Source organism: Sapajus apella, unplaced genomic scaffold, assembly GCF_009761245.1.
Source record: "Sapajus apella isolate SASKATOON/1434 unplaced genomic scaffold, GSC_monkey_1.0 scaffold185, whole genome shotgun sequence".
Taxonomy (NCBI): Eukaryota; Metazoa; Chordata; class Mammalia; order Primates; family Cebidae; genus Sapajus; species Sapajus apella.
The window spans coordinates 681332-706000 of NW_022437125.1; the positions used below are offsets into that span (position 1 = coordinate 681332).

Consider the following 24669-nt stretch of genomic DNA (forward strand, 5'->3'; position numbering starts at 1 on the left):
AAAAAAAAAAAAAAAAGGAGTTGGGCGTGGTGGCTCATGCCTGTAATCCCAGCATCTTGGGAGCCCGAGATGGGTGGATCACCTGAGGTCAGGAGTTTGAGACCGGCCTGGACAACATGGTGACACCCCATCTCTATTTTTTTCAAAAAAAAAATTAAAAAAATAAAGAAAAGAAAATACCATGTAACACCTCCTGGTGATTTGACTTGGCCAATCTGATTGACTTTCCCTCCTGAGAAACAGACACCAGTCACCCTTCTCCCAGTGGGGGCCAGTCAGGCTGATATTAGGTTAAGCCCCCAAATCAAAACAAATAGATCCAGTGAGAATTACATCACTTTTCACCTCTAGGGACGAGAACAGTCTACCTTGTCAAGAACCATATGGATGAGAAAAGGGAGATTCCAAGGGAATGTCTAACAGCCAGGCATGTTGATGCATGCCCACGGTTCCAGCGACTAAGGAAGCTAAGGTGAGAGTCGCTGAAACCCAGGAGGTGGAGGTTGCAGTGAGCAAAGATTGCACCACTGCACTGTAGCCTAAGTGACAGAGTGAGACCCCACCATATAAAATAAAATAAAATAGATTGGGCATGGTGGCTCACGCCTATAATCGCAGCATTTTGGGAGGCCGAGGCGGTGGATCATGAAGTCAGGAGTTCAAGACCACCGTGGCCAACATGGAGAAACCCCATCTCTACTAAAAACAGAAAATTAGCCCGGCATGGTGGTGCATGCCTGTAATCCCAGCTACTCGAGAGGCTGAGGCAGGATAATCACTTGAATCTGGGAGGCAGAGGTTGCAGTGAGCCAAGATCGCGCCACTGCACTCCTGCCTGGGCAGTAAGAGCGAAACTCTGTCTCGAAAAAAATTAATAAATAAAATAAACAACAAAATAAAATAAAATAATAATATAAGACTGTTGAAAAGAAAGGGGCCTTTCCACCAGCAAGAGCTGAGAGTGAAGCTGGGGCTGAGAGAGGTGTCTGCAGGCCAGGCATAGTGGCTCACTCCTGTAGTCCCAGCAGCTTGGGAGTCCAAAGTGGTCAGGTGGAAGGATCAGTTGAGCCCCGGAGTTTAAGGCCAGACTAGGCAACATAGGGAGACTCTCTCTACAAAAAAAAAAAACTAAATTATGATCCAGGGCTGGGTGCAGTGGCTCATGCATGTAATCTCAACACTTTGGGAGGCTGAGGCCGGCAGATTGCTTGAGCCCAGGAGTTCGAGACCAGCCTGGGCAATATGGCAAGACCCCTTCTCTGCAAAATACATAAAAATCAGCCAGGCATGGGAGTGCGTGCTTGTAATCCTAACTACTCAGGAGGCTGAGGTGGGAAGATCACCTGAGCCTGGGAAGGTTGAGGCTGCAATGAGCCGTGATTGGGTCACTGCACTCCAGCTTGGATATCAGAGCAAGACCTCATTTCTGAAAACAGTGAGAGAGACAGAGAGATGTGGGGAAAGTCAGCGAAGGGAGTTCCTGCTGTAGGACAAAGGCGTCTGGTGCACTGTGAGCGTGGACAGCAGCCCGGCCTCCACCCGCAGATGCTGATAGCATCCCCACCCCAGTTGTGACAACTAACAACATCTCCAGACCTTGCTGGAGTCCCTCTGTGACAGAACCACCCTGGGTGGGACCTGCTAACCCAGTCCTCGGTTCTCATCCTTCTGAACACTTTAGGGTAGGAGACATCGGGACACACCAGGGCAGCTGCCTCTTATCCATGAATGGGAAATGGTGAGCCAAAGTACTTGGGTGATTTTTTTTTTTTTTTTGAAACAGAGTCCCATTCTGTCACTCAGGCTGGAGTATAGTGACACGACCTCAGCTCACTGCAACCTCTATCATCCAGGTTCACGCGATTCTCCTGCCTCAACCTCCTGAGTAGCTGGGATTACAGGCATGCACCATGACGTCTGGCTAATTTTTGTATTTTTAGTAGAGATAGGGGTTTCGCCATGTGGCCAGGCTGGTCTTGAACTCCTTACCTCAAATGATTTGCCTGCCTCGGCCTCCCAAAGTGTTGGGATTAGGGGCGTGAGCCACCGCGCCCAGCCTACCCCCACCCCCAGGTGATTTTATTACGAGCCCAAATCTCTGGAACCTGAGCTCTCCCAGGTCTCCTGGGATGCCATAAACCACACACTGAGCTCCCGTCCCGGCCACCCCAGCCCCTGCAGGCCACCATGCTTACCCTTGGTCCACTCGTAGGTGAAGGCGGGATCGGGCGTCTGCACAGCTGTGTCCTTCACAAGGACTCTTGTCACGTGCCTGCCTGGCGTTTTCCTAGACTCGGCTGTTTGTGGAAGGTCTGTCTTCGCACTGGAAGAAGATTCAGACAGAACGTCCAGTGTTCTGTCAAGAGACTCCCTGGAACGGGCAGTTGGCTCAGATGCCGTCAGACTTGGAGAGTTTTCAAAATCCTCAGAATAGGCTGAGCTGACTGTGTTCACCATGGGGGCTTCAGACGGTGGCTGCATGCTGGAAGCGCTGTCCGGCCGGACGCCAGGAGCCGAGCAGGCACTGAGATGCTCTGAGACCTCGCTCTCATGCCCCTCTGCAGAGGCGGCCTTTCCCCGCAATGCCCAGCTCCTCGCCTGGGCAGGCCTTGGGGCATCCTGCCCAGCGGATGCCTCGGCTCTGAAGATTGTGCCAGCTGTTTTTTCCCTGTGAGCGCTTTCCTCCTAAAATGAGGAATGGCAGAGGTGGCTGGGAAGTGTTTTGGAAAGATCAGCATGCCAGGATCACCACATTCCTAGGAGCTGGGGACCTCCAGCACTCCAGCAGGCAAGGGGACACACTGGGTCCCCATTAGGTGTGGGCATGGAGTATTCTCAACAGAACTCCTGAGTCTTCAGCATGGGATGTCCACGGGGCTGCAGGGAACCCGGAGGGTGTGATGCATGCTTAGGTGGCACAGATGTCATTTAACATCGGCCGGACACGGTGGCTCACGCCTCTCATCCCAGCATTTTGGGAGGCTGAGGCGGGTGGATCACCTGAGGTCAGGAGTTCGAGACCAGTCTGACCGACATGGAGAAACCCCAACTCTACTAAAAAAAAATACAAAATTAGCCAGGCGTGGTGGCACATGCCTGTAATCCCAACTCTTTGGGAGGCTAAGGCAGGAGAATTGCTTGAACCCAGGAGGGTTGTGGTGAGCCAAGATTGCACCACTGCACTCCAGCCTGGGCAACAAGAGCGAAACTCCATCTCAAAAAAAAAAAAAAAAATTTCATCATGGACTTAAGGACTTTAGGTGACTGAGTAGTAAGATCCTTTGAGCTCAGGAGTTTAAGACCTGCCTGGGCAACATAGCAAGACCCTATCTCTATAAGAAAAAAACTTAGGCCAGGCACAATGGCTCATCCCAGCACTCTGGGAGGCCGAGGTAGACAGATCAAAAAGAATCAACATTGGGCCAGGCACGGTGGCTCACACCTGTAATCCCAGCACTTTGGGAGGCCGAGTGGGGAGGATTGCTTGGGCCCAGTTTGAGGCTAGCCTGGGCAAAAGAGTGAGACCCCGCCTATACTTAAAAACAAATTATTTTATTTATTTATTTATTTATTTTAAATAGACGGGGTTTCACCATGTTGGTCAGGCTGGTTTTGAACTCCTGACCTCAGGTGATCCACCCGCCTTGGCCTCCAAAGTGCTTGGATTACAGGCGTGAGCCACCACGCCCGGCCAAAAACAAATTTTTTTTAAGCAAAAAACAATTGACAATGAAAAATGACTTTGTTGTACTTACTTCCTGTTCCAGATCTGAGTTCTCACTGACAATGGGAGCCAGATCGTCAAGCGATAAAATATTTATTCTGAACTCTGTAATTTAAAAAATAGTATAGCTTTTACATTTACTCCTTTATTTACTCCATAATGTTTTTAAATCTTCCATATTTCTTTTTTTTTTTTTTTTTGAGATAGAGTTTCACTCTGTCGCCCAGGCTGGAGTGCAATGGCATGATCTTTGCTCACCACAACCTCCACCTCCCAAGTTCAAGTGATTCTCCCACCCCAACCTTCCGGGTAGCTGGGATTACAGGTGCCTGCCACCTTGCCCCGCTAAGTTTTGTATTTTTAGTAGAGACAGAATTTCACCATTTGGCCAGGCTGATCTCAAACTCCTGGCCTCAAGTGAATTGCCTGCCTCAGCCTCCCAAAGCACTGGGATTACAGGCATGAGCCACCGTGCCCAGACTAATCTTCCATAAATGTTTAGAAAGATATGAAGACATGCAGTCCCTGTCCTCAAAACACCAGCCCAGGAGTCAACACACCTTTTCTCTACAGGACTAGGCGGGGCAGGGCATGATGGTTCACACCTGCAATCCCAGCACTTTGGGAGGCTGAGGCAGGAGGATCGCTTGAGCCCAGGTATTTGAGACCAGCCTGGGCAACAAAGTGAGACCCCATCTCTACAAAAAAATTAAAACATTAGCCTGGCAAGGTGGTGTGCACCTGTGTAGCTTTTGGGGACAGTGTGTCAGTTGTGACTACTTAGCTCCACAGTCACAGTGTGAAAGCAGCCATAGACAATGGGTGAAGGAAGGAGCATGGGGGCCTTCCAAGAAAGCTTTATAAAGACAGACGACAGGCCCGCTGGCCCCTGGTCTGGACAGATTAGCAGCTGATCAAAGTGCACTGCAAGAAGGTGCTGAGAAGTGCGAGTGTGGTGTAAGGGGCGGAAGCCAGCTGGGGAGGAAGCAGGGGACAGACTTCGGGGCAGGGGCAGACCTGAGACATGGCCCCAAAGCATCCTATGTTGTCATTTACAGCAAGTTCATAGACTATGAGTTCTGAAAAATAAAACAAAACAAAACACACAGTGCAGCAAGTCAAAGGCACTGCAGAACCTTAGGGTGGAGGCTGGTGCCTGAATGAGGTGTGTGCCGGGACCCAGGAGTGTGGGGTTGGAGATTCTAGTGCTCCAGCAGGTTTTTGGGTTTAAAAAAAATTTTTTTTTTTTTTCTGAGACAGAGTCTCGCTCTGTGGCTCACTGCAGCCTCTGCCTCCCAGATTCAAGCAATTGTCCTGCCTCAGCCCCCTCGCTGCCATGCCCAGCTAATTTCTATATATTTAGTAGAGATGGGGTTTCACCACGTTAGCCAGGATGGTCTTGATATCTTGACCTCCTGGGAGACCAAGGCAGTCGGATCACGAGGTCAGGGGTTCGAGACCAGCCTAATATGGTAAAACCCCATTTCTACTAAAAAAATACAAAAATTAGCCAGGCGTGGTGGTGCATGCCTATAGCCCCAGCTACTCGGGAGGCTGAGGCAGGAGGATCACTTGAACTCAGGAGGTGGAGGTTGCAGTGAGCCGAGATCATGCCACAGCACTCCAGCCTTCATGACAGAGTAAGACTCCATCTCAGAATTTAAAAAAAAAGCAAGTTGAGAGTGTGTGATGTGGCTCAAAATTTCCTGCCTGGGCAATGCCCTGTGACCACCACATCGAGGACTCTAAAGGTGGCCTCGCCCTTCCTGCCCAAGGTACTGGCTTTGCACTGGGATTAGGATTACCGTCGAGGCTGTCATCAGCACCTTCTGAAACTGACTCGTCTACAGGCTCAGCCTCACTCCCTCCAGGGGAGGACGCAAGCTTGATGTGCCCCATCTTTAAAGAGACTGATTTCGAAAAGGCGCCTGTGATGGAAACCGACGGCGTGTGGGAGGTGGTGTCATCGGAAACGTGACTCTGCGGGGACTGTGCTCTTGAGCGAGCGCTGTGAAGGGTCCCGTCTGCTGCTAGGGAGGCTGGCAGGCATGATGTCTGAGAAGGCTTTGCACTGGAGAGTTCCACGCTGGGTACAGTAAATCCTCTCTGTTCAGATGGGACCTGATATAAAATACTTGAAATTAACAAACTTATTTTTTTATTATTATTATTTTTTTAAAGATGGGGTTTCACCATGATGGCCAGGCTGGTCTTGAACTCTTGACCTCAGGTGATCTACCCACCTTGGCCTCCCAAAGTGCTAGGATTAAAGGCGTGAGCCACCGCACCAGGCGAAATTAACAAACTTATAACAACTAAATTCTTTTTTTTTTTTTTGAGACAGCGTCTCATTCTCTTCCCCATCCTGGAGGGCAGTGGCGCGGTCATAGCTCACTGCAGCCTCGACATCCTGGGCTCAAGTAATCCTCCCATCTCAGCCTCCCAAACAGCTGGGACTAGAAGCACATGCCACCACACCTGGCTAATTTTATTATCTTGGTAGGAATGGGTTTTGCCATGTTGCCCAGGCCAGCCTTGAACTCCTGGGCTAAAGCTATCTACCCACCTCAGCCTCCCAAAATGCTGGGATTACAGGTGTGAGCCACCATACCTGGCCGTCACCTCTTTTTTTTTTTTTTTTTTTTTTTTTGAGACAGAGTCTTGCTCTGTCGCCAGGCTGGAGTGCAGCGGCATGATCTCGGCTCACTGCAACCTCCGCCTGCCAGGTTCAAGCAATTCTCCTGCCTCAGCCTCCTGAATAGCTGGGACTACAGGCGTGTGCCACCACACCCAGCTAATATTTGTATTTTTTTTAGTAGAGACGGGTTTTCACCATGTTGGCCAGGGTGGTCTTGATCTCTTGACCTCGTGATCCGCCCGCCTCGGCCTCCCAAAGTTCTAGGATTACAGGCGTGAGCCACTGTGCCCAGCTCCAATACCTATGTTCTTATGGTTCAACAGACAATGGAGTTAGCGGGGAGCATGAGACCAAGACGGCAGGGATCACAGTTTCCTCTTGCTGCATCCCCATTCTCTCTATTTCTGAAGGTCAGGGTCCAATACTTAGGTAAGATAATGTTGGGAGTAGAAAATACTCCACAAATAGGACAGGTACGGTGGCTCACGCCTGTAATCCCAGCACTCTGGGAGGCCGAGGTGGGTGGATCGCCTGAGGTCAGGAGTTTGAGACCAGCCTGACCAACATGGAGAAACCCCATATCTACTAAAAATACAAAATCAGCCGGACATGGTGGTGCGTGCCTGTAATCCCAGCTACTCAGGAGGCTAAGGCAGGAGAATCGCTTGAACCCAGGAGGTGGGTGGCAGTGAGCCAAGATCACACCATTGCACTCCAGTCTGAGCAACAAGAATGAAACTCTTTTAAAAAAAAAAAAAAAAAAGGCTGGATGCGATGGCTCACACCTGTAATCCCAGCACCTTGGGATGCCAAGGTAGGCGAATCATGAGGTCAGGAGTTCAAGACCAGCTTGGCCGTTATAGTGAAACCCCATCTCTACTAAAAATACAAAAATTAGCCGGGTGTGGTGGTACACACCTGTAGTCCCATTTACTCAGAAGAATGGGACTACAAGTGAGGCAGAAGAATCACTTGAACCCAGGAGGAGGAGGTTGCAGTGAGCTGAGATCATGCCACTACATTCCAGCCTGGGCGACAGAACAAGACTCCATTTCAAAAACAAAACAAAACAAAGACTCTACAAATAATCAGAAATATCACTTTGCTTTCAAATAGATATTGTTAATTACATATTTTCTTTTTATTATTATTTTTTGAGACGAAATTTCACTTTGTCACTAAGGCTGGAATGCAGTGGCACTATCTTGGCTCACAGCAACCTCAGCCTCCCAAGCTCAAGTGATTCTCCTGCTTAAGCCTCCTGGAGTAGCTGGGACTACAGGCGCGCACCACTCCACCTGACTAATTTTTGTGTTTTTAGTAGAGATGGGATTTCACCATGTTGGCTGGGCTGGTCTCGAACTCCTGACCTGAAGTGATCTTCCTGCCTTGGCCTCCCAAAGTGCTGAGATTAAAGGCATGAGCCACTGCACCTGCATAATTACACATTTTCTAAATTAAGGCCCTTCTAGCCCTATGAGGACTAAGCTATGGTCGCCTGGACCTTCAACAGAATCAGAATGAAAATGGAAATCCTCCCCCATAAAATGTAGCCTTCTGGCTGGGCACTGTAGCTCACGTGGTAATCCCAGCACTTTGGGAGGCCCAGTTGGGAGGATCGCTTGAGCTCAGGAGTTCGAAACCAGCCCGGGCAACATAGCAAGACCTTGTCTCCACAAAAATTGTAAACATAAGCTGGGCATGGTGGTGCACAGCTGTAGTACCAACTACTTGGGAGGCTGAGGCAGGAGGTTCACTTGTACCTAGGAGATTGAGGCTGCAGTGAGCTATGATTATACCCACTGTACTCCAGCCTGGGTGACAGAGTGACACCATGTCTCAAAAAAAAAAAAAAAGCAGGCTGGGCACGGTGGCTCATGCCTGTAATCCCAGCACTTTGGGAGGCCGAGGTGGCAGGATCATGAGGTCAGGAGTTCGAGACCAGCCTGACCAACATGATGAAATCCCATCTCTAAAAACAAATAAAAAATAAAATAAAAAACACAACAACAACAACAACAAAATCCTTCTCTCAAGATGTGTATGGGTGCCAGCTACTATTTAGGAAAGAATAAAAGTAAATACTAAATGTTTGTCGAAAATAAACAAATAGGCCAGGCACAGTAGTTCATGCCTGTAATCCCAGCACTTTGGGAGGCCAAGAAGGCAGGCGGATCAGAGGGTCAGGAATTCGAGACAAGTCTGCTCAAGATAGTGAAACCCCAACTCTACTAAAAAAAAAAAAAATTAGCCTGGCATGGTGGCGCATGCCTATAGTCCCAGCTACTAGGGAGGCTGAGGCAGGAGAATCGCTTGAACCCGGGAGGCGGAGTTTGGGATGAGCCGAGATTACGCCACTGCATTCCAGCCTGGGCAACAGAGACTCTGCCTCAAAAACAATAAATAAATAGACAGATAGATAACTAGGCTGGGTGGTTCATGCCTGTAATCCCAGCACTTTGGGAGGCCGAGGTGGGTGGATCACCTGAGGTCACAGTTCAAGACCAGCCTGACCAACATGGTGAAACCCCGTCTCTACTCAAAATACAAAAAATTAGCCAGGCATGGTGGCAGGTGCCTGTAATCCCAGCTACTCAGGAGGCTAAGGCAGGAGAATTGCTTGAACCTGGGAGGCGGAGGTTGCAGTGAGCTGATTGCACCATTGCACTCCAGCCTGGGCAACAAAAGCGAAGCTCTGTCTCAAAATAAAATAAAATAAACAAATAATTAATAAGCTGGATGTGGTGGCGGGTGCCTATAACCCCAGCTACTTGGGAGGCTGAGGCATGAGAATCTTTGGAATCTGGAAGATGGAAGTTGCAGTGAGCCAAGATCACGTCAATGCACTCTAGCCTGAAAGGCAGAGCAAGACTCCATCTCAAAAAAAAATAAAAAAATAAAAAACAGGCAGGGCGCCGTGGCTCACGCCTATAATCCCAGCATTTTGGGAGGCCAAAGCAGGCAGATTACAAGATCAGGAGATCGAGACCATCCTGTCTAACACAGTGAAACCCTGTCTCTACTAAAAACACACACACACACACACACACACACACACACACACACACACACACACTAGCCAGGCAAGGTGATACACACCTATAGTCCCAGCTATTCCGGAGGCTAAGGTAGGAGAATTGCTTGAACCTGAGAGGCGGAGGTTGCAGTGAACCAAGATCATACCACTGCACTCCAGCCTGGATGACAAGAATGAAGCTGTCTGAAAAAATAATAAAAATAATTTTTTTTAAAAAACACCTTACCGAAAACAGTTTTATTTCTTCTTCCTCGCTAACTTCAGCGCTGCTGGAGCCTTGATTTGTTTTTTTTTCTCTAGAAGAGTCCATCAAGCTTCCTAGCAATGCTTTCATTTCCTCTTCATCACTGTCTGGAGAATCAAATGTTCTAGCAGGTTCTTTCTTCTGTCTGGAGGTTTGCAAAGTCCTCTCTTTCCCAACAGGTGCTTCAGGGGATACGTTTTCAGCAGGTGGTTGTTTTTTCTTTAGAAACCTACTGACCTTCGCGTTCTGTGCATTATTTTCAGTGACAGGAAGTTCAGGGGCTTGTTTCTGGGAAGTTTTTTCTGTGTTCTGGGACCACAGTTCGACTCTACCCCCGGGGGGAATGTTGTCAGCTCTCTTTGGAAGACTGGCTTCAGTGCCCACTGAGTCAGACTCCGTGCCAGACAAATTCCTCTGCAGCTTCCGATTCATGATCCGTGTTTCTAGCTGGGCCAGCTTCATGAGTGCGGCATTAGCTCGGATCCCAGATGCAGTGGTGGGCGGTCTACTTGAGGCAAGCCCGGGTCCACGCCCCAGCGCAGTGTTCTCTTTCAGGTGTAAGTGTTTTTCACCTAGAGTTTGGTTTCTTTTTAGAAATCTGCTACGCTCTGGTGCTATTTTGGTAAGATTTCTACTGATCTGGTAGTTTCTGATTTCTTCCATTGTTGCATCTTCTAAGGAAATATCACTGAAGTCACTAGAAACATCACGCGTGGGACAGCTGGCTTTTCTTGCAGAATCCATTCTGCGGGAGAAGAGGAGATAATTTCGAATAAGAGGCTTGTAATCAAAGCTCTTTGGGAGGCCGAGGCAGGTGGATCACCTGAGGTCAGGAGTTCGAGACCAGCCTAATCAACGTGGAGAAACCCCATCTCTACTAAAAATACAGAATCAGCTGGGTGTGGTGATACATGCCTGTAATCCCAGCTCCTTGGAAGGCTGAGGCAGGAGAATCGTTTGAACCCAGGAGGCAGAGGTTGCGGTGAGCAGAGATCACGCCATTGCATTCCAGCCTGGGCAACAAGAGCGAAACTCTGTCTCAAAAAAAAAAAAAGATTACCTGCTGTTTGTATTGGGCATTCAACGGCTCCCACGTGGCTAAAGATCACACTGTCTTTTGCAACCCAGTCACAGCCTTCCGTTCAAGCCCAAGGATGACAATAAAAATGACCAGGCTGGGTGCAGTGGCTCACGCCTGTAATCCCAGCACTTTGGGAGGCCAAGGAGGACGAATCAAGAAGCCAAGATATGGAGACCATCCTGGCCAACATGGCAAAACCCCATCTCTAATAAAAATACAAAAATTAGCTAGGCGTGGTGGCATGCACCTGTAGTCCCAGCTACTCAGGAGGCTGAGGCAGGAGAATCGCTTGAACCCAGGAGGTGGAGGTTGCAGTAAGCCAAGATCGCGCCACTGCACTCCAGCCTGGTGACAGAGTGAGATTCCGTCTATAAATAAATAAATAGTAACTATTACTCTCATAAGATTCCTATATATTCCGAGTGGGACGTGCAAAAGTGCTCAGTAACATTTAAATGGCAGTAAGGGCTAGGTGCGGTGGCTCACGCTTATAATCCAGCATTTTGGGAGGCCAAGGCAGGTGGAGCACTTGAGGTCAGGAGTTCGAGACCAGCCTGGCCAACATGGCAAAACCCTGTCTCTACTAAAAAATAACAATAATAAAACAATTAGCTGGGCATGGTGACAGGCACCTACAGTCCCAGCTACTTAGGAGGCTGAAACAGGAGAATTGCTTGACCCAGGAGGTGGAGGCTGCAGTGAGCCAAAATTACACCACTGTAAGCCAACCTGGGCAACAGAGGAAGACTCTGTCTCAAAAAAAAAAAAAAAAGCAGTAATGGCAGTATCTGGACCACTTGCATAATGGGTTACCTTTAGCTGGAAGGACAAGATAATTAAGGTCCCTAGCACGTTGCTTCACACACACACAGTGCCAGGAGAACGTCAACAACTCTCTGTTAATATCTGTAGCCAAGGCTCAAGAGATGGCTCAGCCTGGGTCATTCTATGAGTCAGAAGGAAGACCTGACCATCAGGCCAGATTTTCTGCCATTTAGTTCTTCTAGAAGTTTCCTTGGGTTCCAAATTAAGCCAATGAAAAAATGGTTAAAAAGGCAAATTTGACACTATATTTTACTACAACTAAAATTATATATGTATATTTAAAACACAACAGTTATAATAAACCAGTGGGCAGCCAGGCACTGTGGCTCATGCCAGCATTCTGGGAGGCCGAGGCGGGCAGATCACCCAAAGTCAGGAGTTCAAGACCAGCTTGGCTAATGTGGAGAAACCCCATCTCTACTAAAAATATAAAATTAGCCAGATGTGGTGGCGCATGCCTGTAATCCCAGCTACTCAGGAGGCTGAGGCAGGAGAATCACTTGAACCCAGGAGGCAGAAGTTGCGGTGAGCCAGGATCGTGCCATTGCATTCCAGCCCGAGCAACAATAGCAAAACTCAAAATAAAATAAAATAAACCAATGGGCAAAAGATGTGAACAGATACTCTGAATACGCAAAAAATACATATAAATAACTAATAAGCAGCCGGGCGTAGTGGCTCACGCCTGTAATCCAAGCACTTTGGAGGCCAAGGTGGTCGAATCACCTGAGGTCGGGAGTTCAAGACCAGCCTGACCAACATGGTGAAACCCCATCTTAAAAAAAAAAAAACAAAAAACTAATAAGCATATGAAAAGCTGTTCAATGTCACTAGTCATTACAGAGATGCAAATCAAAACCACGAGGAGTGGCTGGGCGTGGTGGCTCACGCCTTAATCCCTGCACTTTGGGAAGCCTAGGTGGGCACATCCCGAGGTCAGGAGTTCGAGACCAGCCTCGCCAACATGGTGAAACCCTGTCTCTACTAAAAATACAAAAATTAGTAGGGCATGGTGGGGCGCATGGCTGTAATCCCAGCTACTCTCGAGGCGAGGTAAAAGAACTGCTTGAACCCAGGAGGCGGACGTTGCAGTGAGCCAGGATCATACCACTGCACTCTAGCCGGATGACAGAGTGGGACTCCGTCTCAAAAAAAAGAAAGAAAAGAAAAAAACCACGAGGAGCTACTACTTCACATTCCCGAGGGTGACTATAATCAAAAATACACATAACAAGTGTCGCCGAGGAAGTGAAGAGATTGAAGCCCACAGTGGCTCAGGCCTATAATCCCAGTATTTTGGGAGGCCAAGACAGGAGGATCACTTGAGCCCAAGAGTTCAAGACCAGCCTGGGCAACATAGGTAGACCCCATCTCTACAAAAAATTTAAAAATTAGCTGGGTTTGGTGGCACACACGTCTAGTCCCAGTTACTCAGGAGGCTGAGGTGAGAGGATTGCTTGAGCCCAGGAGTTTGAGGCTGCAGTGAGCCCTGATTGTGCCACTGCACCCAGCCTGGATGACAGGGCAAGAACCTGTTTCTTTCTTTTTTTTTTTTTTAAGACCAAATCTCACTCTGATGCCCAGGCTGGAGTATAGTAGTCTCAGCTCACTGCAGCCTCTGCTGCCCAGGCCCAAGTGATTCTCCTGCCTCAGCCTCCCAAGTAGCTGGGATTACAGGTACCCGCCACTGTGCCTGGCAAATTTTTGTAGTTTTAGTAGAGACAGGGTTTCACCATCTTGGCCAGGCTGGACTTGAACTCCTGACCTTGTAAACCACCCGCCTCAGCCTCCCAAAGTACTGGTATTACAGGCGTGAGCCACCACGCCTGGCCAACCCTGTTTCAAAAAAAAAAAAAAGAGATGTTGTTTGGGAAATTGTAAAATGATACAGTCCCCAATGTGGAGAACAGTTAGTTCCTCAAAAGGTTAGACACAGAATTACCATATGACCCAGGAATTACACTCCTACATGGCCCAAGAGAAATGAACATGTATATAAATGTTCATAACAGTTTTATTTTGTTTTTTTGAGACAGTTTCTCACTCTGTTGCCCAGGCTGCAATGCAGTGGTGCAATCATGGCTCACTACAACCTCAACTTCCCAGGGTCACGCGATCCTCCCACCTCAGCCTCCTGGGTAGCTGTGACTACAGACACACATCGCCATGCCTGGCTAACTTTTTGCAGACACAAGGTCTCACTGTATTGCCCAGGCTGTTCTCCACTTCCGCGGTTCTCAGGATCCACCAGCCTCAGCCTCCCAAAGTGCTGGGATTACAGTCCCGGATCACCACACCTGGCCCCATAATACTTACTACTCCTATTGGACTAAAAGGGGAACCAGTGTAAATGTCTATTAATTAGTGAAATGGATTACAAACTACAGTGCATCCATACAGTGGAATACTGTTCAGCAATTTAAAAAAGACAAATACTAATATAACAGCATGCACGAATCTCAAATAGTCATACTAAGGGAAAGCAGCCAGACACTAACTCCGCACACCCTATGATTTCATTTTTTTTTTTTTTTTTGTCTTTTTGTTTTTTTCCTTTTTGTGGAGAACGGGGTCTCGCTATATTGCCCAGGCAGGTCTCGAACTCCTGGGCTTAAGCTATCCTCCCGCCTCTGCCTCCCTAAGAGCTGGGATTACAGGCGTGAGCCACAGCGCCCGGCTGATTTCATTTTTAAGAACTGTCCAGAAAAGACAAGCCAATAAACTCAGAAAGCAGATTGGGCCGGCGCAGTGGCTGTAATCCCAACACTTTGGAAGGCTGAGGCTGGCAGATCACCTGGGGTCAGGAGTTGAAGATCAGCCCTGGCAAACATGGTGACACGCCGTCTCTACTAAAAATACAAAGATTAGCTGAGCATGGTGGTGTGCGCCTGTAATCCCAGCTACTCAGGAGGCTGAGGCAGGAGAATCCTTGAACCCAGGAGACGGAGGTTGCAGTGAGCCCAGATCATGCCACTGCACTCTAGCCTGGGCGACAGAGTGAGACCTCAAACAAACAAAAAAAGGAAGGCAGATGAGCGGTTCCCTGGAACTGTGGGTGTGAGTGAGGACAGACTGCAAAGGAACGAAGGAATCTCTTTGGGTAATGGAAAGTTTAGTTTTGTTTTTTGTTTGTTTTGTTTTGTTTTGAGTAGGGGTCTCGCCCTGCCACCCAGATTGGAGGGCAGTGGCATGATCACAGCTCACAGCAGCCTTGACCTCCTAGACACAAGCAATCCTCCCTCCCGCCTCAACATCCCGAGTAGCTGGGACTATAGGCACATACCACTGCACCTGGCAAATTATTTATTTTTATCTTTTTTAGAGATGGGGTCTTGCCATGTTGCCCAGGCTACTCTGAATCTCCTGGCCTCAAGTGATGCTCCCGCCTCTGCCTCTCAAAGTGCTGGGATTCCAGGCATGAGCCACCGCGCCCGGCCTGATGCAGAGTTCTAAAGCTGGATGAGCTGAATGGTGGCGAAGGCTTCACAACTTTGAAGATTTACTAAAAATAACCGAGTCGTCAGCTTAAAAGTGGCGAACACTATGGTATGTAAATGGTAGCTCAATAAAGTTGTTAAAAATCAACAAACCAAAATTTGAAAACCCTGGCGTCCCTCACACCACCCTGCTCTTCTCCCCTGCTATGAAGCGACCCGCACCGGACCTAACAGACCCCAGACAGGGAAACCGCCCGACCAGCTCAGCCGCCCGACCAGCTCAGCCCCAGAGCACGCCCGATTTCCCCGTATCTCGTCTCGCGAGCCAGTGCGCTCAGCCGCGTCACCTCCCCACCAGCCCTGCCGACCTCCTCCCAAGGGTGTCCATTCGCAGAAACCGCCGCCACATTCAGGCCTGAGGGAGCGGTTGCCCTAGGCAACAGAGCCAGAAGGGACTACACCTCCCGGGAAGCACCGCGTCCCGGGGACCAATGGCCCCCCGAATCACAATCGCGGGGCATCATGGGAGTGGTAGTTCCGTGACGGGCCCGACGGGCCCCGCGCCGCAGCGACCTATGAGACCTCAGGTCATAATCGCGAAGCGTGACAGGAATGGTAGTTTCCGGGCTCGCCTGAATAGCCGCAGAGACCGCCGGAAGCGAAGGTGCGGCAACGACAGGAAGCTCTGTGCACGCCGCCATGGCCGTGGCTCGGGTCCCACTCTGGGCCATCTGCATGCTGCGGGTGACGCTGGCTACCGTTTATTTCCAAGAAGAATTTCTAGACGGAGGTGAAGGGGTGACGCCCGTGGTGGCAAGGGTGTAAGCTCCCCTATCTCCGCCCCCCTACGGCTGGCCAGAGTCGCCGCGGGGTCGATGGCAGCGAACCCTTCCCTGGACGCAAATTAACAGTTATCAGCTCTAACCGGTGTTATTTCCCCTCCCGACAGAGCACTGGAGAAACCGATGGGTGCAGTCCACCAATGACTCCCGATTTGGGCATTTTAGAGTCTCGTCGGGGAAGTTTTATGGTCATAAAGAGAAAGATAAAGGTTAGTGTAGAATCAGGACCAAATCGTGCCTAATGTTACATTTCCATAGCAACCTTTCAGGGTAGTTACGGCACAGCCAAAAGCTTTTATTCCCATTTTACACATGAAGACCTTAAGGCAAAGGTAGACTTTAAGGCAAGTCTTCCTTATCTTTTGCTGTTTTCTCTCTCCTTTCTTTCTTTTCTTTTTTTTTTTTTTTTTGAGACAGAGTCTTGTTCTGTTGCCCAGGCTGGAGTGCAGTGGCATGATCTTGGCCCACTGCAACCTCCGCCTCCCAATTCTCCTGCCTCAGCCTCCTGAGTAGCTGGGCCTGCAGGCGAGCGCCACCACACCCAGTTAATTTTTGTATTTTTAGTACAGAAGGGGTTTCACCATGTTGGCCAGGCTAATCTCAAACTCCTGACCTTGTGATTCACTGCCTCAGCCTCTCAAAGTGCTGGGATTACAGGTGTGAGTCATCACACCTGGCCTCCTCTCCTTTCTTTATTGCCGAAGGTTGCTCCTTTTTTTTTTTTTTTTTATTATTTTTTAAATTGGTGTCTCGCTGTTTCCCAGGCTGGGGTGCAGTGGCACAATCTTGGCTCACTCAAACCACCTGCAGGATTCAAGCAATTCTCCTGTTTCAGGCTCCCTAGGAGCTGGGATTACAGGCACGCACCAACTTGCCTGTTTCGGGCTAATTTTTTTTAGAGACGGGGTTTCATCATGTTACCCAGCTGCTCTCAAAACTCCTGGCCTCAAGTGATCCACCCCTCAGGCTCCCAAAGTGCTGGGATTATAAACGTGAGCCAAGGTGCTTGGCCTATTATTATTATTACTATTATTTTATTGGTATTAGGTTCCCTGAAGTCCAAGGAGACATATTCAGCTTTTTGGTATAATAAAATCATACAAGAAGCACTGTCACATATGCAATGGTGTTTAACCTTCTTTGGATTATATTTATATAAATGTGTTGGCCAGGCATGGTGGCTCATGCCTGTAATCCCAGCACTTTGGGAGGCTGAGGTGGGTGGATCACGAGGTCAGGAGGTGGAGACCATTCTGGCCAACATGGTGAAACCCTGTCTCTACTAAAATACAAAAAATTAGCCAGGCGTGGTGGCACACACCTGTAGTCCCAGCTCCTCGGGAGGCTGAGGCAGGAGAATCTCTTGAACCCGGGAGGTGGAGGTTGCAGTGAGCCCAGATTACACCACTGCACTCCAGCCTGGGTGACAGGCCAAGACTCCATCTTTAAAAAAAAATGTGTTATTAGTATATATTACCAAAATTGCCACTCTTAAAAGACACTAGTCAAGTGCATATGGGGATCAAGGGCCGTTCCCCTCAGAGGGAAAAGTGGGCTCCTCCTTTCATTTTAATGTTTGCATTAAAAAGAAAAATATGTTGGGAGGCCGAGGCGGGTGGATCACGAGGTCAAGAGATCGAGACCATCCTGGTCAATATGGTGAAACCCCGTCTCTACTAAAACTACAAAAAAATTAGCTGGGCATGGTGGCGCATGCTTGTAGTCCCAGCTACTCAGGAGGCTGAGGCAGGAGAATTGCTTGAACCCAGGAGGCGGAGGTTGCGGTGAGCCGAGATCGCGCCATTGCACTCCAGCCTGGGTAACAAGAGTGAAACTCCGTCTCCAAAAAAAAAAAAAAGAAAGAAAAATATGGTCAGTGACAGTGGCTCACGCCTGTAATCCTAGCACTTTGGGAGACCAAGACAGGTGGATTGCTTGAGTTCCAGACCAGCCTGGCCAACATGATAAAAACCCATCTCTACTAAAAATACAAAGAATTAGCCAGGTGTAGTGGCAGGCGCCTGTAATCCCAACTACTGGAGAGGCTGAGGCAGAGAATTGCTTGAACCCGGGAGGTGGAGGTTGCAGTGAGCTGAGATCGTGCCACTGCACTCAAGCCTGGGTGACAGAGCGAGACTCCAGTCTTAAAAAAAAAAAAAAAAAAATAGCCAGGCGTGGTGGCATGCATCTGTAGTTCCTCAGGAGGCTCAGGTGTGGTGGCACACACCTATAATCCCAGCTACTTGGGAGGCTGAGGCAAGAGAATCCTTTGTACCCAGGAGGCAGAGCCAGCCTGGGTGACAGAATGACACTTCATCGGAAAAGAAAAAGAAAAAAATACAGAGGTGAACATCACATCTTGTTGCCTGCACATTTTTCAGGGGAAAACACAATGAGTTTTTACGTCTGTACAGGCAGGTCAGTATAAGGCGGGCAGATCTTTTATGTCTGTACAGGCAGATCAAGATAAGCCGAGCAGATCACTTGAGGTCAGGAGTGCAGGACCAGCCTGACCAACATGGCAAAACTCAGTCTCTATTAAAAGTACAAAACTGGATCAAAATGGCGGCGCTCGGGTATGAGGCTGGGGCTAAGTTGGATTCAGGTGTGCAGCCGGTGGGAGCTGAGGAAGCACCCAAGATAATATAAGCAAGGAAAACTGTGTTTTTAGAAGTTCACTGATTGGCATAGTATGTGGTGTTTTACAACCCAATTCTTTGGCTTTTGTTAAAAATGGACGTCTGGCAACCAAGTATCATACCATTCCACTGCCACCAAAAGGAAGGTGCTGCTTTGTCAGACACAAGTTAAATTAATGGCAATTCCTGTAGTCTTTCATATTGCGATTGGAGTAGTTAGTAGTCTACACTACTACACAGTATTTGAAAGCACACTTGAGAAAATTGTACCTGCAGAGTAACCAAAAAAATGAATGGTTGCTAACTTAGCAGAATGAAGTTTTTGTGAAGTGGACTCGGGCATTGCTGAAATTGTTAAAAGTAACTCTGAACAATTTGTTTCTGTGACTTTTGCCTGGCATATAGCAAATACTCAATACATATTCAATATGCAATCAATAAATAAATAAAGGTTTCAACTTAAAAAAAAATACAAAACTGGCCGGGCGCGGTGGCTCACGCCTATAATCCCAGCACTTTGGGAGGCCGAGACGGTTGGATCACGAGGTCAAGAGATCGAGACCATCCTGGTCAACATGGTGAAACCCCATCTCTACTAAAAATACACAAATTAGCTGGGCATGGTGGCGCACGCCTGTAGTCCCAGCTACTCAGGAGGCCGAGGCAGGAGAATTGCTTGAACCCAGGAGACAGAGGTTGCGGTGAGCCGAGATCGCGCCATTGCACTCCAGCCTAGGTAACAAGAGCGAAACTCTGTCTCAAAAAATAAAGTAAAATAAAAATACAAAACTTAGCTGGGTGTGGTAGCACACACTTATAATCTCACCAACTTCAGAGGCTGAGGCAGGAGAATCACTTGAACCCAGGAGGCTGAGGTTGGAGTGAGCCGAGATCATGCCAGTGCACTCCAGCCTGGACAACAGAGGGAGAATCTGACTCGAGAAAAAAAAATACAAAAATTAGCTAATTGTGGTGGCATGGGCCTGTAGTTCCCAGCTACTTGGGAGGCTAAGGCAGGAGAATCACTTGAACCCGAGAGGCAAAGGTGACAGTGAGCCGAGATCGTGCCACTATACTGCAGCCTGGGTGACAGAGCAAGATTCTGTCTCCAAAAAAAATAATAATAATAATCTGGCTTAAAGAGAGCTAATCCGACTAGGCGCAGTGGCTCTCCTGTAATCCCAGCACTTTGGGAGGCCAAGGCAGGCAGATCACCAGGTTAAGAGTTTGAGACCAGCCTGGCCAACACGGTGAAACCCCATCTCTACTAAGAACACAAAACAGGGGGCCGGGCGCGGTGGCTCAAGCCTGTAATCCCAGCACTTTGGGAGGCCGAGGCAGGTGGATCACTAGGTCAAGAGATCGAGACCATCCTGGTCAACATGGTGAAACCCTGTCTCTACTAAAAACTACAAAAAAATTAGCCAGGTGTGGTGGCGCATGCCTGTAATTCCAGCTAATAGAGAGGTCGAGGCAAGAGAATTGCCTGAACCCGGGAGGCAGAGGTTGCAGTGAACAGAGATTGCGCCACTGCACTCCAGCCTGGGCACGAGACTGCATCTCGGGGAGTAGTGGGGAAGAGCTAATTCAAGCTCAAAGTTTGAGGCCAACTGTTTGGAAAACAGATCCCAAAGAACAGAAGTCAGTGTTTGGAAGTGTATACGTTTGGGATCATTGGTATAGACAAAGTTTAGGGAAGCTCAACAGAATTTCAACATCTTTCTATGTAAGGCTTGATAATAATTACCATGGTCTGATTAGTCAAGGTGGTCTTTTTCTTCTGAGATGGTATATTTAACATTTCACCCTGAAGATGTAACAGTCTTGGCATCTTGTGTGCCATCTGGTCTGAGTGAGGTACAGGACAATCCTGGAGGCAGTTAACCTGTAACCAAAGGTCAGTGGTTACAAGTGGAGGAGGCGTAGTCTCTGGTCTGTCCTAGCCATTTACAGAACAAGAGCAATGAGGAAGAAGGTTAACCTATGATCTAAGAAGCAGAGTTTACACCTGCAAGCTGCATGACTCAGAGCACACATCTCACCCAAGGCTTTTATTTTATTTTATTTTATTTTATTTTATTTATTTTATTGATTCTGTTACCCAGGCTGGAGTGCAGTGGTGCGATCTCGGCAAACTGCAACCTCCACCTTCCAGTTTCAAGCGATTCTCCTGCCTCAGCCTCCCAAGTAGCTGGACCTACAGGTGCGTGCCACCATGCCCAGCTAACTTTTGTATTTTTAGTAGAGATGGGGTTTCACCATGTTAGCAAAGATAATCTCGATCTCCTGACCTCGTGATCTGCCTGCCTTGGCCTCCCAAAGTGCTGGGATTTCAGGCATGAGCCACCGTGCCCAGCAGCTATGGTATTTGTTTTTTAAATCAGAGTGTCACTCTGCCACTCAGGCTGGAGTGCAGTGGGTCAGTCTCGGCTCTTCCACATCCCCGGTTCAAGTGATTCGGCTGCCTCAGCTTCCCAAGTAGCTGGGACCACAGGCACCTGCCACTATGCCCAACTAATTTTGTATTTTTCGTAGAAATGGGGTTTTGGCACCGTTGGCCAGGCTGCTCTCAAACTTCTGACCTCAAGTGATCCACCCGGCTCAGCCTCCCAAAGTGCTGAGATCACAGGTGTGAGCCACCATGCCTGGCCTCTTCAGCTTTTAAATTGTATTTGCTTTTATATATGTGAAAGTTTAGGCTAGGCGTGGTGGCTCACGCCTATAATCTTAGCACTCCGGGAGGCGGGAGATGGGCAGAACACTTGAGGCCAGGAGTTCAAGACCAGCCTGGGCAATGTGGTGAAACCCATTCTCTACTAAAAATGCAAAAATTAGCTAGGTGTGGTGTTGAATGCCTGTAGTCCCACCTACTCAGGAGGCTGAGGCAGGAGAATCACTTGAACCTGGGAGGCATCAGTTGCAGTGAGCAAAGATTCAGCCTGGGCAACAGAGCAAGACTCTGTCCCAAAAAAAAAAAAAAAAAGGAGGTTTAGTGTTCATAAATAAAGTTTTATTGGAACACAGCCACATTCATTCATTTATATTGTCTATGGCTGCTTTATGCTGAAAAGGCAGAGTAGAGTGGTTAGGAAAGAGACCAAATGGCCCACAAAATTTAAAATACAGGTGACCTGGCCGGGTGCGGTGGCTCAGGCCTGTAATCCCAGCACTTTGGGAGGCCGAGGCGGGCAGATCACGGGGTCGGGAATTCGAGACCAGCCTGGCCAATATGGTGAAACCCTGTCTCTACTAAAAATACAAAAATTACCTGAGCATGGTGGCGCATGCCTATAATCCCAGCAGCTACACGGGAGGCTGAGGCAGGAGAATCACTTGAACTCGAGAGGTGAAGGTTGCAGTGAGCCGAGATTGCGCTACTGCACACCAGCCTGGGCAACAGAATGAGACTCTGTCTAATAAATAAATAAATAAGTAAATAAATAAATAACAGCGGTATGTTAAAAACAAAAACTTTCAAGTGTGTAAAATACAAGTTGTATGGAAGCAGAGTGCCTGCTAGCAGTGTGCCCATTATGCAGTATTGTATAGTGCTCTGTTGGCACCAGATCACTGTTAATGGTTAGGACATTTATGGTTGGGAGTAAGGAAAAGACATCCATTTAACTTCCTGCATTACCGAGCACAACATCGTTCCTAATCGTTCATGAATATTTTTGTTCAAAGGTCTGCAAACCACTCAAAATGGCCGATTCTATGCCATCTCTGCACGCTTCAAACCATTCAGCAATAAAGGGAAAACTCTGGTCATTCAGTACACAGTAAAACATGAGCAGAAGATGGACTGTGGAGGAGGCTACATTAAAGTCTTTCCTGCAGACATTGACCAGAAGAACCTGAATGAAAAATCACAGTACTATATTATGTTTGGTGAGTTTAGGTGGTACAAATCTACCACTTCTGGTGACTTTGAAAACCCTCTCACTTCACAGGATCTTTAGACTAGGCTTTGCTAACATACTGAAGGTTAGTAGTATTGAGTATATTGGATCCAAGGTTTATAGCACTGTTAAACCGAATTAATATAAAAAGCAACTGTACCAGTCAGTTGTATTCCTGAAAAGTTATTTATTCACCACAAGTGTAGCCTTCATGCAGGCTAAGGATTCCTTACCTGAAATGTTTGGGACCAGTGTTTTGGATTTTGGAATTTTTGAGTATTTGCATTATCCTTACTGGCTGAGCATCGTTAATCTGAAAAACCAGAAACCTGCAGTGCTCCAGTGAGCATTTCCTTTGAGCATCATCTTGAGTCTAAGAGTTTCAGATTTTGGAACACTTTAGATTTGGAATTTTTTGATTTGGGATGCTCAACTTGTATGTTGTTTTGTTTTGTTTTGTTTTGTTTTGAGATGGAGTTTTCACTCTTGTTGCCTAGGCTGGAGTGCAATGGCAGTGGCGCAGTCTTGGCTCACTGCAGCCTCCACCTCCTGGGTTCAAGCAATTCTCCTGCGTCAGCTTCCTGAGTAGCTGGGATTACAGGCATGCGCCACCATACCCGGCTAACATTTTTGTATTTAGTAGAGATGGGATTTCACCATGTTGGCCAGGCTGGTCTCGAACTCCTGGCATGTCTTGAACTCCTGGCCTCAGGTGACCCACCCGCCTTGGCCTTCCAAACTGCTGGGATTACAAGCCTGAGCCACCATGTGTGGCCTCAACCTGTGTTTTCTTTTCTTTTTTTTTTTTTTTTTTGAGATGGAGTTTCGCTCTTGTTGCCCAGGCTGGAGTGCAATGGCGCGATCTTGGCTCACCGCAACCTCCGCCTCCCGGGTTCAGGCAATTCTCCTGCCCCAGCCTCCTGAGTAGCTGGGATTACAGGCACGCGCCACCATGCCCAGCTAATTTTTTGTATTTTTAGTAGAGACGGGGTTTCACCATGTTGACCAGGATGGACTCGATCTCTTGACCTCGTGATCCACCAGCCTCGGCCTCCCAAAGTGCTGGGATTACAGGCTTGAGCCACCGCGCCCAGCCTTCAACCTGTGTTTTCAATCCTTCAGGACTCAGTAAACTTTGGCCATGGGCCAAATTGGCCCACCATCTGCATTTCTATGACGCATGAACTACAAATTTTTTTACATTTTTAACTGCTTGGAAAAAATCAATACAAGGATGACATTTTGCGATACATGAAAATTATATGAAATTTGGCTAGGCGCAGTGTCTCATACCTGTAATCCCAGCACTTTGGGAAGCTGAGGTCAGGAATTCAAGCCCAGCCTGGCCAAGATGGTGAAACCCCATCTCTACTAAATATACAAAAATTAGCCGGGGGTGGTGGCAGGCACCTATAATCCCAGCTACTTGGGAGGCTGAGGCAGAGAATTGCTTCAGCTTGGGAGGCAGAGGTTGCAGTGAGCTGAGATCGCACCACTACACTCCACATTCCAGCCTGGGCGACAGAGCAACGCTTCATCTCAAAAAAAAAAAAAAAAGAAAGAAAAAGAAGGCCAGGCATGGTGGCTCACACCTGTAATCCCAGCACTTTGGGAGTCCGAGGCAGGCAGATCACAAAGTCTGGAGTTCGAGACTAGCCTGGCCAAGATGGTGAAACACTGTCTCTACTAAAAATACAAAATTTGGCCAGGTGTGGTGGCAAACGCGTGTTAATTCCAGCTACTCAGGAGGCTGAGACAGGAGAATCGCTTGAACCCAGGAGGTGAAGGTTACAGTGAGCTGAGATTTCACCACTGCACTCCAGCCTGAGGAATACAGTGAGACCCCATCTCCGTTAAAAAAAAAAAAAAAAAAAAAGGCAATTAGATGAAATTTAGATTTCAGTGTCCCTAAATGAAGTCTTACTGGAATGCAGCCTCACTCTGTTCATTTATATGTTGTCTGTGGCTGCTTGCCAGTAGCAGTGGCAGAGTTAAGTTGTCATGACACAGATCATTAGGCTTACAAAGCCAGAAATATTCTACCATCTGGCCTTTATAGAAAAAACCTGCAAACCTCTGGAAAATATTAAATGTCTCTTAACACCAGGGGTACTTGATTAAAATTTGTGCTGGAACTGGGAAGGGATCACACTCAGCCACAGGAAATAGACATAAGTATAGTGTAACTTACAACTTTAAGAATTAATGTACCTCGGGCTGGCGTGGTGGCTCATGCCTGTAGTCTCAGCACTTTGGGAGGCTGAGGTGGGCAGATCACTTGAGGTCAGGAGTTTGAGACCAGC

The 24669-nt window shown here is 48.1% G+C and overlaps 2 protein-coding genes and 1 pseudogene across 2 annotated transcripts in view; 2 read left to right on the forward strand and 1 right to left on the reverse strand.

The window, feature by feature from the left end:
- Nucleotides 1-15431, reverse strand: part of CUNH19orf44 (chromosome unknown C19orf44 homolog) — a 25121-nt gene extending 9690 nt beyond the window's left edge. The window contains exons 1-5 of the mRNA XM_032268705.1: nucleotides 15273-15431; nucleotides 9626-10390; nucleotides 5530-5845; nucleotides 3756-3829; nucleotides 2196-2685 (exon numbers count right to left, since the gene is read on the reverse strand). Coding sequence (XP_032124596.1) covers nucleotides 2196-2685; nucleotides 3756-3829; nucleotides 5530-5845; nucleotides 9626-10387 — 1642 coding nt within the window. The 5' untranslated portion in view covers nucleotides 10388-10390; nucleotides 15273-15431. The remainder of the gene's footprint in view (nucleotides 1-2195; nucleotides 2686-3755; nucleotides 3830-5529; nucleotides 5846-9625; nucleotides 10391-15272) is intronic.
- Nucleotides 15432-15574: 143 nt separating this feature from the next.
- CALR3 (calreticulin 3) lies at nucleotides 15575-22699 on the forward strand. The gene is made up of 3 exons (XM_032268696.1): nucleotides 15575-15776; nucleotides 15936-16037; nucleotides 22152-22699. The coding sequence occupies exons 1-3, from the start codon at nucleotides 15686-15688 to the stop codon at nucleotides 22424-22426; spliced, it is 468 nt and encodes a 155-aa protein (XP_032124587.1). The 5' UTR covers nucleotides 15575-15685; the 3' UTR covers nucleotides 22427-22699.
- On the forward strand, nucleotides 18391-18901 carry LOC116543269 (annotated as a pseudogene).
- Nucleotides 22700-24669: the final 1970 nt, after the last annotated feature.

What these genes read in the sequence shown, in the direction of transcription:
- CALR3 (XM_032268696.1), top strand. Translation starts at nt 15,686, where the DNA reads ATGGCCGTGGCTCGGGTCCCACTCTGGGCCATCTGCATGCTGCGGGTG. An exon ending in AGAAGAATTTCTAGACGGAG is followed by an intron (nt 15,777 to 15,935) that starts GTGAAGGGGTGA and finishes CCCTCCCGACAG; the next exon opens with AGCACTGGAGAAACCGATGG. An exon ending in TCATAAAGAGAAAGATAAAG is followed by an intron (nt 16,038 to 22,151) that starts GTTAGTGTAGAA and finishes TTTTGTTCAAAG; the next exon opens with GTCTGCAAACCACTCAAAAT.